Source organism: Schistocerca piceifrons, chromosome 4 (genome assembly GCF_021461385.2).
Source record: "Schistocerca piceifrons isolate TAMUIC-IGC-003096 chromosome 4, iqSchPice1.1, whole genome shotgun sequence".
In the NCBI taxonomy this organism is placed as follows: domain Eukaryota; kingdom Metazoa; phylum Arthropoda; class Insecta; order Orthoptera; family Acrididae; genus Schistocerca; species Schistocerca piceifrons.
In genome coordinates this window covers 360,609,738-360,625,006 of record NC_060141.1, presented here as the reverse complement: position 1 = coordinate 360,625,006, position 15,269 = coordinate 360,609,738, and the positions used below count along the sequence as shown (strand labels likewise).

At 39.7% G+C, this 15,269-nt stretch overlaps 1 protein-coding gene across 1 annotated transcript in view; it reads left to right on the top strand.

Moving 5' to 3' along the window:
* Positions 1-15,269, top strand: part of LOC124795346 (kynurenine 3-monooxygenase-like) — a 180,318-nt gene that overhangs the window by 142,188 nt on the left and 22,861 nt on the right. Inside the window, exon 8 of the mRNA XM_047259336.1 lies at positions 3,640-3,729. Coding sequence (XP_047115292.1) covers positions 3,640-3,729 — 90 coding nt within the window. The remainder of the gene's footprint in view (positions 1-3,639; positions 3,730-15,269) is intronic.

Here is a 15,269-nt window from a genome sequence, read left to right as displayed (position 1 = left end):
GTCAAATCTATAATTAACTGCATGCTAGCATTAATGTAAACATGTTTCTCAGTAGTTTCATGTCCATCTTTGAAAGCTGTGTCTCCAAATTACTAAACACAGTGGTCCAGAACAAAAGGAAAATCACTACTGTCATGGTTATGAGAGTGCCTTCGATGTGGTGGTGGTGGTGGTGGTGGCGGTGATGGGGAGGGGAGGGGGGCGGAAGGGGGAAGGGGCGACAGAGAAAAAAGAGAGAGGGAGAGAAACAGATTTACAAATTCTCAATGCACAAAAGTACTGAAATGGTAAGGAAACATTGCAAAAAATAAATAAATAAATGAAAACTAGGCATGTGTATATCTGACTGAAATATACCATAATCGAATTAAAATTAAATATAATTAAAACTGAAATAGGAAAAGAAGCAACAGAAGATGAATCTATTTCTACCAAAGAGGATGGGAATATTATGAAGGTTACATGTGTCATAGTTAATGTCAAAACAATGAAAACTCCAGGTAGGAATATCAATAATGTCAGAAAAGACAGATTGCTACTTATTGTAAAGGAGATGGGTCTGAGCTGCTGGAGTTGATGGTCATGAGTGCATTAGGTATGCTTACTTGTGTGTATGAATGAGTGTGTGTTTCTGTTTTGCTGATGAAGACTGTGACCAAAAGCTTTGTGTAAGTATCTTTTAATTGTGCCTGTCTGCAAATTAACACATGTTCTTTACAATATGTAGCAATCTATCTTTCACTACATTGTTGATGTAGTTAATAATAATTATTCTTTTAAAAATCAGTGTTGACATTGTTGCAGTTGGTTTAGAAGAGAAAGTAGAGCTACACAGGAAATTCGGTGCAACTAAAATTTCTCTCAAATCCCCTTAAAAAATAAGGCAAAAGGCATAAGTTAGTATGAGCACGTTTGGTGTTTCTGAAGGCTATGAAGGTCTCCTCTAGATGGCCCTAGACTGGTTCAGGTTCATTGATGATATCTTCATGATCTGGACCCAGGGCCAAGACACTCTATCTTCATTCCTTTACAACCTCAACACCTTCTCTCCCATCCATTTCACATGGTCCTCCTCAACCCAGCATGCTACCTTCTTAGATGTTGATGTCCTCTCTGATGGCTCCATCTGCACCTCTGTCCACACTGAACCCACCAACCACCAACAGTACCTGCATTTTGACAGCTGTTATCCCTTTCACACCAAAAAATCCCTCCCATATAGTCTGGCTACCCGGAGAGGGCATATCTGCAGTGACAAAAACTCTCTTGCTCAGTATGCTGACAGTCTCACCAAGTCCTTCACAGACAGGCATTATCCCTCAGAAGTAGTCTGCAAACAGATATCCCCTGCAATTTCCCCTCACAACATAATTCTCCCAACATCCCCAAAACCAGCCACAAAGGAGTGTCCCTTTTATCATCCAGTACCACCCTGGACTGGAACAACTGAACCCCATTCTTCACTAGGGCTTTGATTACCTAGCATTGTGCCCTGAAATGATGGACATCCTACCAGAGATATCGCCCATTCCTCCTAAAGTGGTGTTCTGTCACCCACCCAGTCTCCACAACATCCTAGTCCATCCCTATGACGATTCCAACCCCCACCCCTTGCCACAAGCATCACACTCCTGTGGAAGATGCGGCTGCAAAACCTACCAAATCAACCCATCCAGCACTTCCTATTCCAGTCCTGTCACAGGTTTATCCTACCCCATCAGTGGCCAGACCACCTGTGAAAGCAGCCATGTCATTTACCAGTTCTGCTGCAATCACTGCACAGCTTTTTATATTGGTATGACTACGAACCACTGTCCACCAGGATGAACAGCCACCGTCAAACTGTGGCCAAGAGCAAAGTAGACTGCCTGTGGCACAACATGCAGCTGAACATAACATGGTAGATTTCAATGGCTGCTTCACTATCCAAGCCATCTTGATCCTTCCCCCCACCACCAGCTTTTCTGAACTGTGAAGATGGGAGTTATCCTTACAACGCATTCTCTGCTCCCATAATTATTCTGGACTCAACCTATGGTAACATATTGTTCCCCTACCCTGTCTGTCCTATCATCTCCTCCCCATTCTCATCTTCCACCTTGTTAATTTGTAGCCCTCTGCCAATGTATTCACTTGTCTTTCCCTGTTCCTCTCCTTTTTTGTTCCTTTTTTCCCCACATCCCTGCCCAACAACCTCCTGACACTGCACCTGTCATCATTCTAATCCCTGCAAGTCTCCCTCCCCACCTGGATGCTGCTATGCCTTTTCCTTCCCCATCCCCTCCAGATTGCTGCTTGCATCCCACATGATGTTGTAATCCGGCGGAGATGCAGGAGTTGGTGGTTGTGTGTGCATGAGGTGTGCTTGCTTGCTTGTGTGTGTGTGTGTGTGTGTGTGTGTGTGTGTGTGTGTGTGTGTGTGTGTGTGTGTCCTCTTTACTGACAGAGACTGTGGCCAAAAGCTCTATGTAGGAGTCTTTTAATCATTGTCTGCAACTTGATATGTCTTCTTTACAATAAGTAGCAATTATCTATTCCTACTTTGTTGATATTCCTACCTGGAGTTTACATTGTTTGATTTAATCTTATATGTTGTTGATTCAGTAGTAATAATTATACTGGGTCATCAAAAAGGTGTTTTCAGCATTTTGAGATTAATATCATTTAAACAACACAGAAATCATGGAACACTTGGTAGCAATTTCCAACATCTTCTGTCAAAAGCAGTTCTCCAGTTCATTAAATAAGGTAACTTTTCCACAACAATTTTATACACATTTTCTGCCAAATTTTATCTCACATGCCTCCATGTTACCAAACCAGGCACCAAAGATATTTCCAAAGCAGCAAAGCATGTGCTACACCAATGTCTAAAAAGCTAAGTGTATAGTAATATCTGTCTATGAGGTGTGTATGTCTGCAGTGCCATCTGTTCTTTTTCATTTTTTTTCAATGTATTTCTTCATGGCAAGGTGTGTTTGTAAGTCCCCCCCCTCCCCAGCATAGTCACTCATATCAGAGTTCATATTTCATACCAAAATTATTGCAAATGTTGACAAGAATTGTAAAGATAATACCATAAAAATAATAACAGCAATCCTGCAAATATCATGATTTACCTCTTTTGAAATCAAACTCTTATATACAGAGCTAGACATTTATATCATATATCTACAGATATCACCTCTTCTATCTTTAGATAAGTGGGCATGACACACAACGTTATTTTTTTTTCTCTTCTTCTATTACTATTTTACAGAATTATTTATAGTTGATACTTACTGATAGTTTATAAGAACTCCTATCATAATAGAATAACTATCTTATTTAGAAACATAACAGTAGAGATATCAGTATTTTTTGATTGCCAGAGTAATGGAAGATAATCAGTCCTGTCACAAGATACAGATTTTGGCTAACAGATTTTGTATACAATTCAACTGAAGAGTTTGATAAACGTTCTGGAAAATTAAATTGGTACCCATTTGTTACCACATTGGATGCAGAAATGAGCTTTTACTGCTTTTTTACATCACATATTTTGTTAATCATAAGTAAACCAATTGCAGCATGATGAGTTACATATGTGATATTATTAGCCACAAGCATAGGAATGATCAGACAATATTTATGTTGTAGTGCAATCCCTACCATGTTGGCAGTTCAGTCATTATAGTTGGAGATGCAGCCCATGCAATGGTTCCCTTTTACGGGCAGGGAATGAATGCGGTAAGTCTTTCAGTGTAAGGTGCTTTCTATTTCTTTTATCTAGCTGAGACTACAAAAGACATGCCATTAAATACGTCTGAGCTATATAGCAAGTGCTTATGTTGCTCCTCATAAGTATTTGAATGATTTTTTACATTATTTGAAAGATGTGAACAGCTAACAATATACAAATAAGAACTTAAGATGCTGAAACTAAGTACTTTATTATGAATTACAGCACATTCAAAGCCAGTCCACAGATGTTACTGTATATGTAAATTTCATCAAGATCAGGATCTGTGCTGTAGCAAATACTCTCATATTTCACTTCATAGAGTTGCACAACCCGTAAAATAAGTGGTAAATGCACTGTAACCTACTTCCGCATTAGTGGAGGGATTCATTTTCTAAATAATGTTCTGAGTTCTGCACATCAATCAATGATAAGTAAAATCACAAATCTGTCTGATTGACACAAAGATATTTTATGTATGAGAGGAAAATGTAATATAACAAGAAATTAATTTTGAAATGCAAATATCTTAAACTGCTGAAGATTTCCGTCTGTATTCATGTAAGAATTCCAACTAAAGTATAAATGTGACCCAATAACATTAATGAGGGCAGAAAAATAAAGAAAATAAAGTGTTATTGAGAACTGCTGAAGATGTTTGTTAATATTTACACAATAATATTGATTCCTCCTAAAATGAAAAACTGACTTAATAACATTACTGAGGATGGACAAATGATGAAAAACGTGTAATTGAATGAAGTAGTTTTCTGTGTTTCAGTGTTACTAAACAAGCATTCACTACAACAATCATTTGTTAACATGAGCTTTTATGCACTAAACAGTGTAAAGTATAATTTATTATAAACTGTGATGATTAATAGGTTTGTAATAATTCTGTAAGATGGTGATAATATATATCTGAGTATTTCTTTGCTGTCCATCCAGTTGTGATCTTTGACTGCCCTAAATACAAAACTTTCTCAAGTGGTCTCATGAATTCATTGACAGTTGGTACTATTTTATTGTCTTATAATTGATTATAAGGTGTACTTTCAATCATTTATTATTGAAGTTTTATCTGCCCTCAAAATGAAGAGTATAGTGCCATCAGCAAAATGATCATGGTTCAAAGCTTGTTTTTCTGTCTGAGATACCTTCACTATCTGAAACTTATTTTTACTTTTCTTGTTTACAATACAGTTCACAACTGAATTTCTTCCCAGCTATTTCTCTGTAATAAAACAAACACTTCAGTTTTGATATTATTTGGTTTTTCTTTTGTTGTCTCTCTTCTGATAATCATATGTATCCCATTTGATCTTATTCAAATCCTCTTCCAACTCCTGTAAACTATCCTCAGATACACTATGTGATCAAAAATATCCAGACTTCCCCAAAAACATACATTTTTTTCATATTAGGTGCACTGTGTTGCCACCTACTGCCAGGTACTCCATATAAGCATCCTCAGTAGTCATTAGACATTCTGAGAGGCACAATGGGGCACTCCACGGAACTCACAAACTTCGAATGCGGTCAGGTGATTGGTTGTCACTTGTGTCATACACCTGTATGTGAGATTTCCACACTCCTAAACATCCATAGGTCCACTGTTTCCAATGTGATAGTGAAGTGGAAATATGAACGGACACATACAGAACAAAAGAGTACAGGCCGACCTCATCTGTTGACTGACAGAGACTGCCGGCAGTAGAAGAGAGTTGTAATGTGTAATAGGAAGACATCTATCCAGACCATCATACAGGAATTCCAAACTGCTTCAGGATCCACTGCAAGTACTAGGACAGTTAGGTAGGAGGTGAGGAAACTTGGATTTCATGGTTGAGCAGCTGCTCATAAGCCACACATCATGCTGGTAAATGATGTCTTGCTTGGTGTAAGGATCATAAACATTGGATGATCAAACAGTGGTAAAGTGTTGTGTGGAGTGACAAATCATGGTACACAATGTGGTGATCTGATGGCAGGGTGTGGGTATGGCGAAGGCCCAGTGAATGTAATCTGCCAGCATGTGTAGTGCCAACAATAAAATTCAGAGGCAGTGGTGTTATGGTGTGGTCGTGTTTTTCATGGAAGGGGCTTGCTCCCCTTGTTGTTTTGCATTGCACTATCACAGCACAGGCCTACACTGATGTCTTAAGCACCTTCTTGCTTCCCACTGTTGAAGAGCAATTCGGGGATGGTGATTGCATCTCTCAACATGATCGAGCATCTGTTCGTAATGTACGGCCTGTGGCGGAGTAGTTACATGACAATAACATCCCTGTAATGGACTGGCCTGCACAGGGTCCTGCTCTGAATCTTATAGAACACCTTCAGGATGTTTTGGAATGCCGACTTCATACCAGGCCTCTTCGACCAACATTGATACCTCTCCTCAGTGCAGCACTCTGTGAAGAATGGGCTGCAATTCCCCAAGAAACCTTCCAGCACCTGATTAAAAGTATGCCTGCAAGAGTAGAAGCTGTCATCAAGGCTAAGGGTGGGCCAACACCATATTGAATTCCAGCATTACTGATGGAGGGTGCCATGAACTTGTAAGTCATTTTCAGCCAGGTGTCTGTATACTTTTGGTCACATGGTGTTTTTATTGCACCCAAAGTCCGCCCCTGGTATCTGAGTGGTCAGCGCGAGAGAATGTCAATCCTAAGGGCCTGGGTTTGGTTCCCGGCTGGGTCGGGGATTTTCTCCACTCAGGGACTGGGTGTTGTGTTGTTCTAATCATCATCATTTCATTCCCATCGATGCGCAAGTCACCGAAGGGGCGTCAAATCGAAAGACTTGCACCTGGCGAACAGTCTACCCGACGGAAGGCTTTAGTCACACGACATTTATTATTTATTGCACCCAAAATAAAAAGATTTTTTGTTTATTTATTTATTTATAGAGCTGAAGTAGTTAATTTTCTGTGGTCCATTTTATTCTCTATTTAGCAAAGCTTAATTTAATGAGGAGTGGTTGCAGAAGTAGCTGGGTATGCCCCTAGCTCTGAAGTCATTTCCCAAATTCCTGTCATCCATTCATCAAAAAACTCTTTCTCCTAGGCAGGAATACCAACTTCCCACATACTTACAGCAGTAGGGCCTTTGATGGCCTTCTTATAGTACAGTAGGCTCGCAGGAAGTGAAGAGTTTGGCAGTATACATGTACAACGCTAAACCTTGGCAGAACTTCATTCACAGTGTTCTTGCCCATGAAATGAAAGTTCCTGAATCTCAGAGCCTGAGATTGACACAATAAGTTCACTTGCAGACAATATGTCACAAGAGTTCTCAAGACTTCAGTCAATATTGCCAGTGAACAATCAGACAGTCTTTGTGATCCATATAAAATATTTACCCCAGATAGTAGCAGTTTGGTTCATCACACAGTCTGTAGCATGGGTTGTTAAACAGCCCATGATGCCTCCCTAAAATAGATTTCAAACTGCAGTTATCTGAGCATACATGGCAAATATCCATGTACTTGGTGGCCATCAAATTGTAGTTAGTGAAGGAACAGAAGTGTTACTAGAATGCAAAACAAAATATTTCCTGATTCTGTACCACATGAATGTATGACTTTGGATGTATCAGTTTTCTGGAAAAGAACAGTATGAACTGTTTCAAAACTAGTGCAACAAATAGAGGCAGTTCTGTAGAACTATATCAATGCTTGAAAATATAATGCAACTGAATTGTAGTGGCAGGCAACACACATATTCAAATTTGCAAGCTTTCATAGCCAGTGGATCCTTCATCTGACAGAATATATCTATTACATTACATTATAATTTGAAAGTAGTGGCAGCCAAACATCTTAGTACATGTAGTTTGTAAAACTGAAACAATAAACATTCCTAATACCTCTTGAAAAAGTTGACAGTAGCTGCTTGGACATGCCACCTTCTGATGATAAAAATGTTGAGTGAACTATGCTGATATTTAAGATGGGTTCTAGTAAAACATTGAGAAAGACCATTAAAAATGAGAGTGAAAATTTTAACATGTCAACATGTAGAGAATGTTTTACACACATCATAAAACATATTTTTGTGATGTTACAATGAAAACAATCAATTTTTGACAATGTAATGTAATTGAATAGATAAAAAAATCTACTCACCAAGCAGCAGCAGAACATGCACATAAAAAAAGTTATAATTATGCAAGCTTTCAGAGCCAGTGGCTCCTTCTTCTGGCAAAAGGGGTGAAGAGGAAAGAAGAGGGGTGAAGGAAAAGGAAAGACTCAGAAAAGGAAAGTCTCAGACTTTCCTCCTCATCCAATCCCATCTGGTAAGTCTTCCCTGTTCCCTGACCCTTCATTCTTTTTTTAGATGTCTCCAGTCCTTTTCCATCACCCCTCTTCCTTCTGCCAGAAGAAGGAGCCACTGGTTCTGAAAGTTTGCACAACTATGATCTTTTTTGTGTGTGTTCTGCAGCTGCTTGGTGAGATCTATCCAATAATTACATAATGGTTTTGTGATGGGATTTTTCATTATTAATGGTTGCTTAACCTGCTTTTGAGTATCCTTTAGTTTGTCAATTCAGTGATAGAGAGAGTTTCATAGCTTTATGCAATGCTGATGATTTACTTGAGGAGGAAGAGGGTGACATGACTAACTACACCATTATATTTAAAGATTTATGTTGTTATTTTGTTCAGTATACCCATGTATTACTACACATTTCAGTTTAACACTATTAATATTAATAAAAAGTCACACTGCATACCAAGGGGTACAAATGTTCCATATATGATATGGGAATGCCTCTTAAATAGAAACTACTTCTCAGTCTAAAGTGAAATAGAGGATGAGTTAAAAAGGACTGTAACTTTGCAATGATTTATAAATTTATTGAGATAACTTACAGAATCAACAGATGCATCATTTTTTGGCAACCCCATTCTGCCACAAGGAGCACCAGCATGGTGCATAGTTAAAATGGGCACTTTCACTGGTGCAGAGCATGCTCGCTGTACCTGGATACGCTTGAAAACTTTTTAAATCCACAGACCAATGAAGATGACCAAGATGGGATGGCTTACTTCCAACAAGGTGATGCACCACCTCATTTCCTCACAGAAGTTCGAGTTTTCCTCAATAATTACTTCCCTGATCAGTGGACTGAATGTAAAGGGCCAATTGCATGGCCATTTCACTATCCAGACTTGACAACACTGGATTTCTTTGTCTCTGGATTCATCCACTACTGTGTGTATGTTCCTCCCCTACCAAACAATTTAGCTGACCTGAAAAATTGAATCTACACTGCCATTGCACAAGTTATGACCAATTTGCTGCAATGAGTGTGGGAAGAAATTAATTACCTGTGGGATGTTTGCCACATTACAAATGGTAGTCACATCAAACCAAAATGACACTTGACAGTTTTACACGAAACTTGAGGTTGTTTGCTGCAAAATAGCACCTCTACTGATTCTGTAAGTTATCTCAATAAATTTCTATATCTTTCCAAAGTTGTAAAGTTCTTTTTGAGTCACCCTGGATATGTTTACGTAGTTGGTGTCTGAAGTTTTGCATTGCCAATTAGCTTTTATGTTGGCAGTTACTATAATGTGAAGATGTCAAAGCATTTCTATCATGGTAATGTACAGAATTCAGGAGGATAAACTGCATTTCTAGGTACTACTCATGGTCTATTTTGACAACACAATGATGTGTACAAAATGACAGAAAATAGAATTCTGGAAGTAGCGTCGCAGATTTGTATCATTTCCCTGCAGAGTAAATGTTCTTTCACAGTTTTAATTTAATAAGTTGGTAATAACTTTCTGTTACCATGTTACACTTATCCATCCAGATAGTACAGAGATCACTGTGGGTTGCCTATCTATATTTAGTCCCCACAAAGCAAGATTATTAACTTATTGGTACACACACACACACACACACACACACACACACACACACACACACACACACACTATACCAAACGGGAAAGTGCTGGTAGATAGACACAATTAAAAAACACACACACAAAATTCAAGCTTTCGCAACCAACGGTTGCTTCATCAGGAAAGAGGGGAGGAGAGGAAAGACGAAAGGATGTGGGTTTTAAGAGAGAGGGTAAGGAGTCATTCCAATCCCGGGAGTGGAAAGACTTACCTTAGGGGGGAAAAAGGACAGGTATACACTCGCACACACACACACATATCTATCCACACATATACAGACACAAGCAGACATATTTAAAGGAGGAAACATTCCACGTGGGAAAAATATATCTAAAAACAAAGATGATGTAACTTACCAAACGAAAGCGTTGGTATGTTGATAGACACATAAACAAACACAAACACACACACAAAATTCACACCTGGCAGTGAAACAGCCTTCACTAAGTATGTGGAAGTCAATGTGTTAAGGCCAGAGAAGGAAAAATGGTGTCCACAAGCAATGACATGCTTACACATCTATGGGAAAACCTATCTTATCATGAATAAAAGATCGTGTACACTTTCCGGGTTACAGGACTGGAGTAAGTGGTGGTGGGAAGGTGCACGGGACAGGTTTTACACTGGGGGCGGTTACAAGGGTAGGAGCCAGAGGGTAGGGAAGGTGGTTTGGGGATTTCATAGGAATGAACCAAGAGGCTGCGAAGGTTAGGTGGACAGCGGAAAGACACTCTTGGTGGAGTGGGGAGGATTTCATGAAAGATGGATCTCATTTCAGGGCAGGATTTGAGGAAGTTGTATGCCTGCTGGAGAACCACATTCAGAGTCTGATCCAGTCCCGGAAAGTATCCTGTCACAAATGGGGCACTTTTGGGATTCTGTGGGAGGTTCTGGGTTTGAGGGGATGAGGAAGTGGCTCTGGTAATTTGCTTCTGTACCAGGTTGGGACGGTAGCTGTGGGATGCGAAAGCTGTTTTCAGGTTGTTGGTGTAATGGTTCAGGGATTCCGAACTGGAGCAGATTCGTTTGCCACGAAGACATAGGCTGTAGGGAAGGGACCGTTTGATGTGGAATGGGTGGCAGCTGTCATAATGGAGGTACTGTTGCTTGTTGGTGGGTTTGATGTGGACGGATGTGTGAAGCTGGCCATTGGACAGATGAAGGTCAATGTCAAGGAAGGTGGCATGGGATTTGGAGTAGGACAAGGTGAATCTGATGGAACCAAAGGAGTTGAGGTTGGAGAGGAAATTCTGGAGTTCTTCTTCACTGTGAGTCCAGATCATGAAGATGTCATCAGTAAATCTGTACCAAACTTTGGGTTGTCAGGCCTGGGTAACCAAGAAGGCTTCCTCTAAGTGACCCATAAATAGGTTGGCGTACGAGGGGGCCGTGCTGGTACCCATGGCTGTTCCCTTTAATTGTTGGTATGTCTGGCCTTCGAAAGTGAAGAAGTTGTGAGTCAGGATGAAGCTGGCTAAGGTAATGAGGAAAGAGGTTTTAGCTAGGGTGGCAGGTGATCGGCATGAAAGAAAGTGCTCCATCGCAGTGAGACCCTGGACGTGCAGAATATTTGTGTATAAGGAAGTGGCATCAATGGTTACAAGGATGGTTTCTGGGTGTAACAGATTGGGTAAGGACTCCAGGCGTTCAAGAAAGTGGTTGGTGTCTTTGATGAAGGATGGGAGACTGCATGTAATGGGTTGAAGGTGTTGATATACGTAGGCAGAGATATGTTCTGTGGGGGCTTGGAAACCAGCTACAATGGGGCGGCCAGGATGATTGGGCTTGTGAATTTTAGGAAGTAGGTAGAAGGTAGGGGTGAGGGGTGTCGGTGGGGTCAGGAGGTTGATGGAGTCCGGTGAAAGGTTTTGTAGGGGGCCTAAGGTTCTGAGGATTTCATTATTTTAAACATAGCTGCGTAACAGCGACAGTCCACGTAATTAGATTACAAAACAGCCGACCCGTTGCAAAGGATAAAGTGCTCTTTACCTAGGTTTCGATAAGTATAAACCTATCTTCTTCAGAAGTAATCCTGAGGAAAATGAACATCGTGATTTATATGAAAGGTATACACATAAGTCAAGATTAGAGTTTAACATATATTAAGAGAATCTTGTGTTACAAAATATGAGAAGGATTTCTTGTACTTACAGTATTACATTAACATGGAGTGCTACGTCGCTGCCATTTTTACAAAGATCTCCATAGCTCCATTAGTCAGAATCAAATAAAGCCCTAAGAGTAGGGTTTGTCAAATAAATAAAATTAAGTACATGGAAGTTGGAGAGCGCATTAGCAACTGAGTAAAATCGGCCTGCGTGGTAGCACTGCGGCCAGGGCAGGTGGCGCTCAGGTCGCGTACTATGTGCCGATTGGGGTACTGAAACAACATGTAAAATATAAATATTGATTGCGTCCTAAGATAGAGTGACAGTAAATAAAAGGAAAGCATTTAACATTCCCATTATGACAATGTAGGAACCTTAGAAACAATAATGTAGAAACATATTTCAAAAAGGTAAGTGGCGCATACGCCATGAGTTACATGCAGTGGCATATACAGCCCAAAATAAAACTATATTACCATATTAGTGAAGCACATAGAACGTATATAAATCAAAACCTTAAGAATAAACAGTAATGGCATCCTAAGACATAAATCATAAAGCTGGTCCACAATCCAGCTAATACATATTCACTGGGATCCGAGGTTTTGGGATAAGCGAGAATTACATGAGGGCCAGTGTAGTGGCAGCCATACATCAAGAGTAAATCACATTGCATAAAAGGTAGTGAGCTTAGAGATATAAAAATACATTATAGCTTCCTGAGGAAATAGACAACTGAGGTTATCAACATTAATGTTATGAATTAAATAGTACGGGTTTAAAGCCTTCAAAAAATTGTCTACAGGCAAGGTTTCACATTTAATGGGAAAATGTATATGCAGCCAGATGGTCTGGCAATGGGCAGCCCCCTCGCCGGTATTCTAGCAGAGGTTTTCATTAACGCCCTGGAAACAGCATTTTTCAATTCTAGTTCAGAATTACACCAAAAAATCCGCTATTATGCACGTTATGTGGACGACATTTTCATTGCTTTTGATGGCAATGACCATGAGTTAGAGCAGCTCTTCAACACTTTCAACGGTTTACATGAAAAAATTTCCTTCACAAAAGAACTTCAAAATGATAAACGTGAGCTTAATTTTCTAGATTTAACAATTTCTATACAAGATAATACCTTTCATTTCAATATCTTCTGCAAGGAAATATATTCAGATAATGTCATTCCTGCTGACTCAACTCATCCTAAAGCGCACAAACTGGCGTTTTTTCATTCCGCCATTCACCGAATGGTAACCACGCCTTTATCACCTGCGGATCAACAAAAGGAATTGAATGTCATCAAAACAATTGCTGTTAATAATGGATACAACCAGAATATGATCGATCAATTGCTTAATAAGAAAATTCCCCAAAATTGTTCGACTTTGAGTAATAACCTCCCCACAGATACCACAGAAACTAAAAAATTTATTTCTATCCCTTTCTTGGGTAATATATCGTATAGGATTAAACGTCTCCTAAATAAAAAATATAACTGTAACGTCTCCTTTTCTACAGACAACAGTCTAAAAAGAAATCTTATACATTCAGTAGAAATTGCTAACGATTGGTTTTCTAATTCAGGTGTATACAAACTAACCTGTAATAACTGCCCCTCATATTATATTGGTCAAACAGGCAGAGCTGTTAAAACACGATATAAAGAACATCTATTAGGTAAAAAAGGAGCTAATGTTCACAACTCTACCTTTGCTGAACACCTCTTGATAGCCGGCCATACGCCTAAACAGTTAGAAGACACGGTTATCCTACACAGGCAAGTTAAAGGACGGAGACTAGATCTGTGGGAAGAGTTATTTATTTTTAAACATCTAGAGCTCAAAGACGGTAATATACTCAACGATCAGTTGAACCTTGCCTGTAGACAATTTTTTGAAGGCTTTAAACCCGTACTATTTAATTCATAACATTAATGTTGATAACCTCAGTTGTCTATTTCCTCAAGAAGCTATAATGTATTTTTATATCTCTAAGCTCACTACCTTTTATGCAATGTGATTTACTCTTGATGTATGGCTGCCACTACACTGGCCCTCATGTAATTCTCGCTTATCCCAAAACCTCGGATCCCAGTGAATATGTATTAGCTGGATTGTGGACCAGCTTTATGATTTATGTCTTAGGATGCCATTACTGTTTATTCTTAAGGTTTTGATTTATATACGTTCTATGTGCTTCACTAATATGGTAATATAGTTTTATTTTGGGCTGTATATGCCACTGCATGTAACTCATGGCGTATGCGCCACCTACCTTTTTGAAATATGTTTCTACATTATTGTTTCTAAGGTTCCTACATTGTCATAATGGGAATGTTAAATGCTTTCCTTTTATTTACTGTCACTCTATCTTAGGACGCAATCAATATTTATATTTTACATGTTGCTTCAGTACCCCAATCGGCACATAGTACGCGACCTGAGCGCCACCTGCCCTGGCCGCAGTGCTACCACGCAGGCCGATTTTACTCAGTTGCTAATGCGCTCTCCAACTTCCATGTACTTAATTTTATTTATTTGACAAACCCTACTCTTAGGGCTTTATTTGATTCTGACTAATGGAGCTATGGAGATCTTTGTAAAAATGGCAGCGACGTAGCACTCCATGTTAATGTAATACTGTAAGTACAAGAAATCCTTCTCATATTTTGTAACACAAGATTCTCTTAATATATGTTAAACTCTAATCTTGACTTATGTGTATACCTTTCATATAAATCACGATGTTCATTTTCCTCAGGATTACTTCTGAAGAAGATAGGTTTATACTTATCGAAACCTAGGTAAAGAGCACTTTATCCTTTGCAACGGGTCGGCTGTTTTGTAATCTAGTTCTGAGGATTCCTTGAAGCTCCACCTGGACATCAGGAATGGGATTACCTTGGAGAACTTTGTATGTGGTGTTGTCTGAAAGCTGACACAGTCCCTCAGCCACATACTCCCGACGATCAAATATCACGGTCGTGGAACCCTTGTCCGCCGGAAGAATGACGATGGATCGGTCAGCCTTCAGATCACGGATAGCCTGGGCTTCAGCAATGGTGATGTTGGGAGTAGGATTAAGGTTTTTTAAGAAGGACTGAGAGGCAAGGCTGGAAGTGAGAAATTCCTGGAATATTTGGAGAGGGTGATTTTGAGGAAGAGGAGGTGGGTCCCGCTGTGACGGAGGACGGAACTGTTCCAGGCAGGGTTCAATTTGGATAGTGTCTTGGGGAGTTGGATCATTAGGAGTAGGATTATGATTATTTTTCTTCATGGTAAAATGATATTTCCAGCAGAGAGTACGAGTGTAGGACAGTACATCTTTGACGAGCACAGTTTGGTTGAATCTGGGAGTAGGACTGAAGGTGAGGCCTTTGGATAGGACAGAGGTTTCGGAGTCGGAGAGAGGTTTGGAGGAAAGGTTAACTACTGAATTAGGGTGTTGTGGTTCCAGATTGTGTTGATTAGAATTTTGAGGTTTTGGGGGAAGTGGAGCTGGAAGTGGGAGTTTGAGTA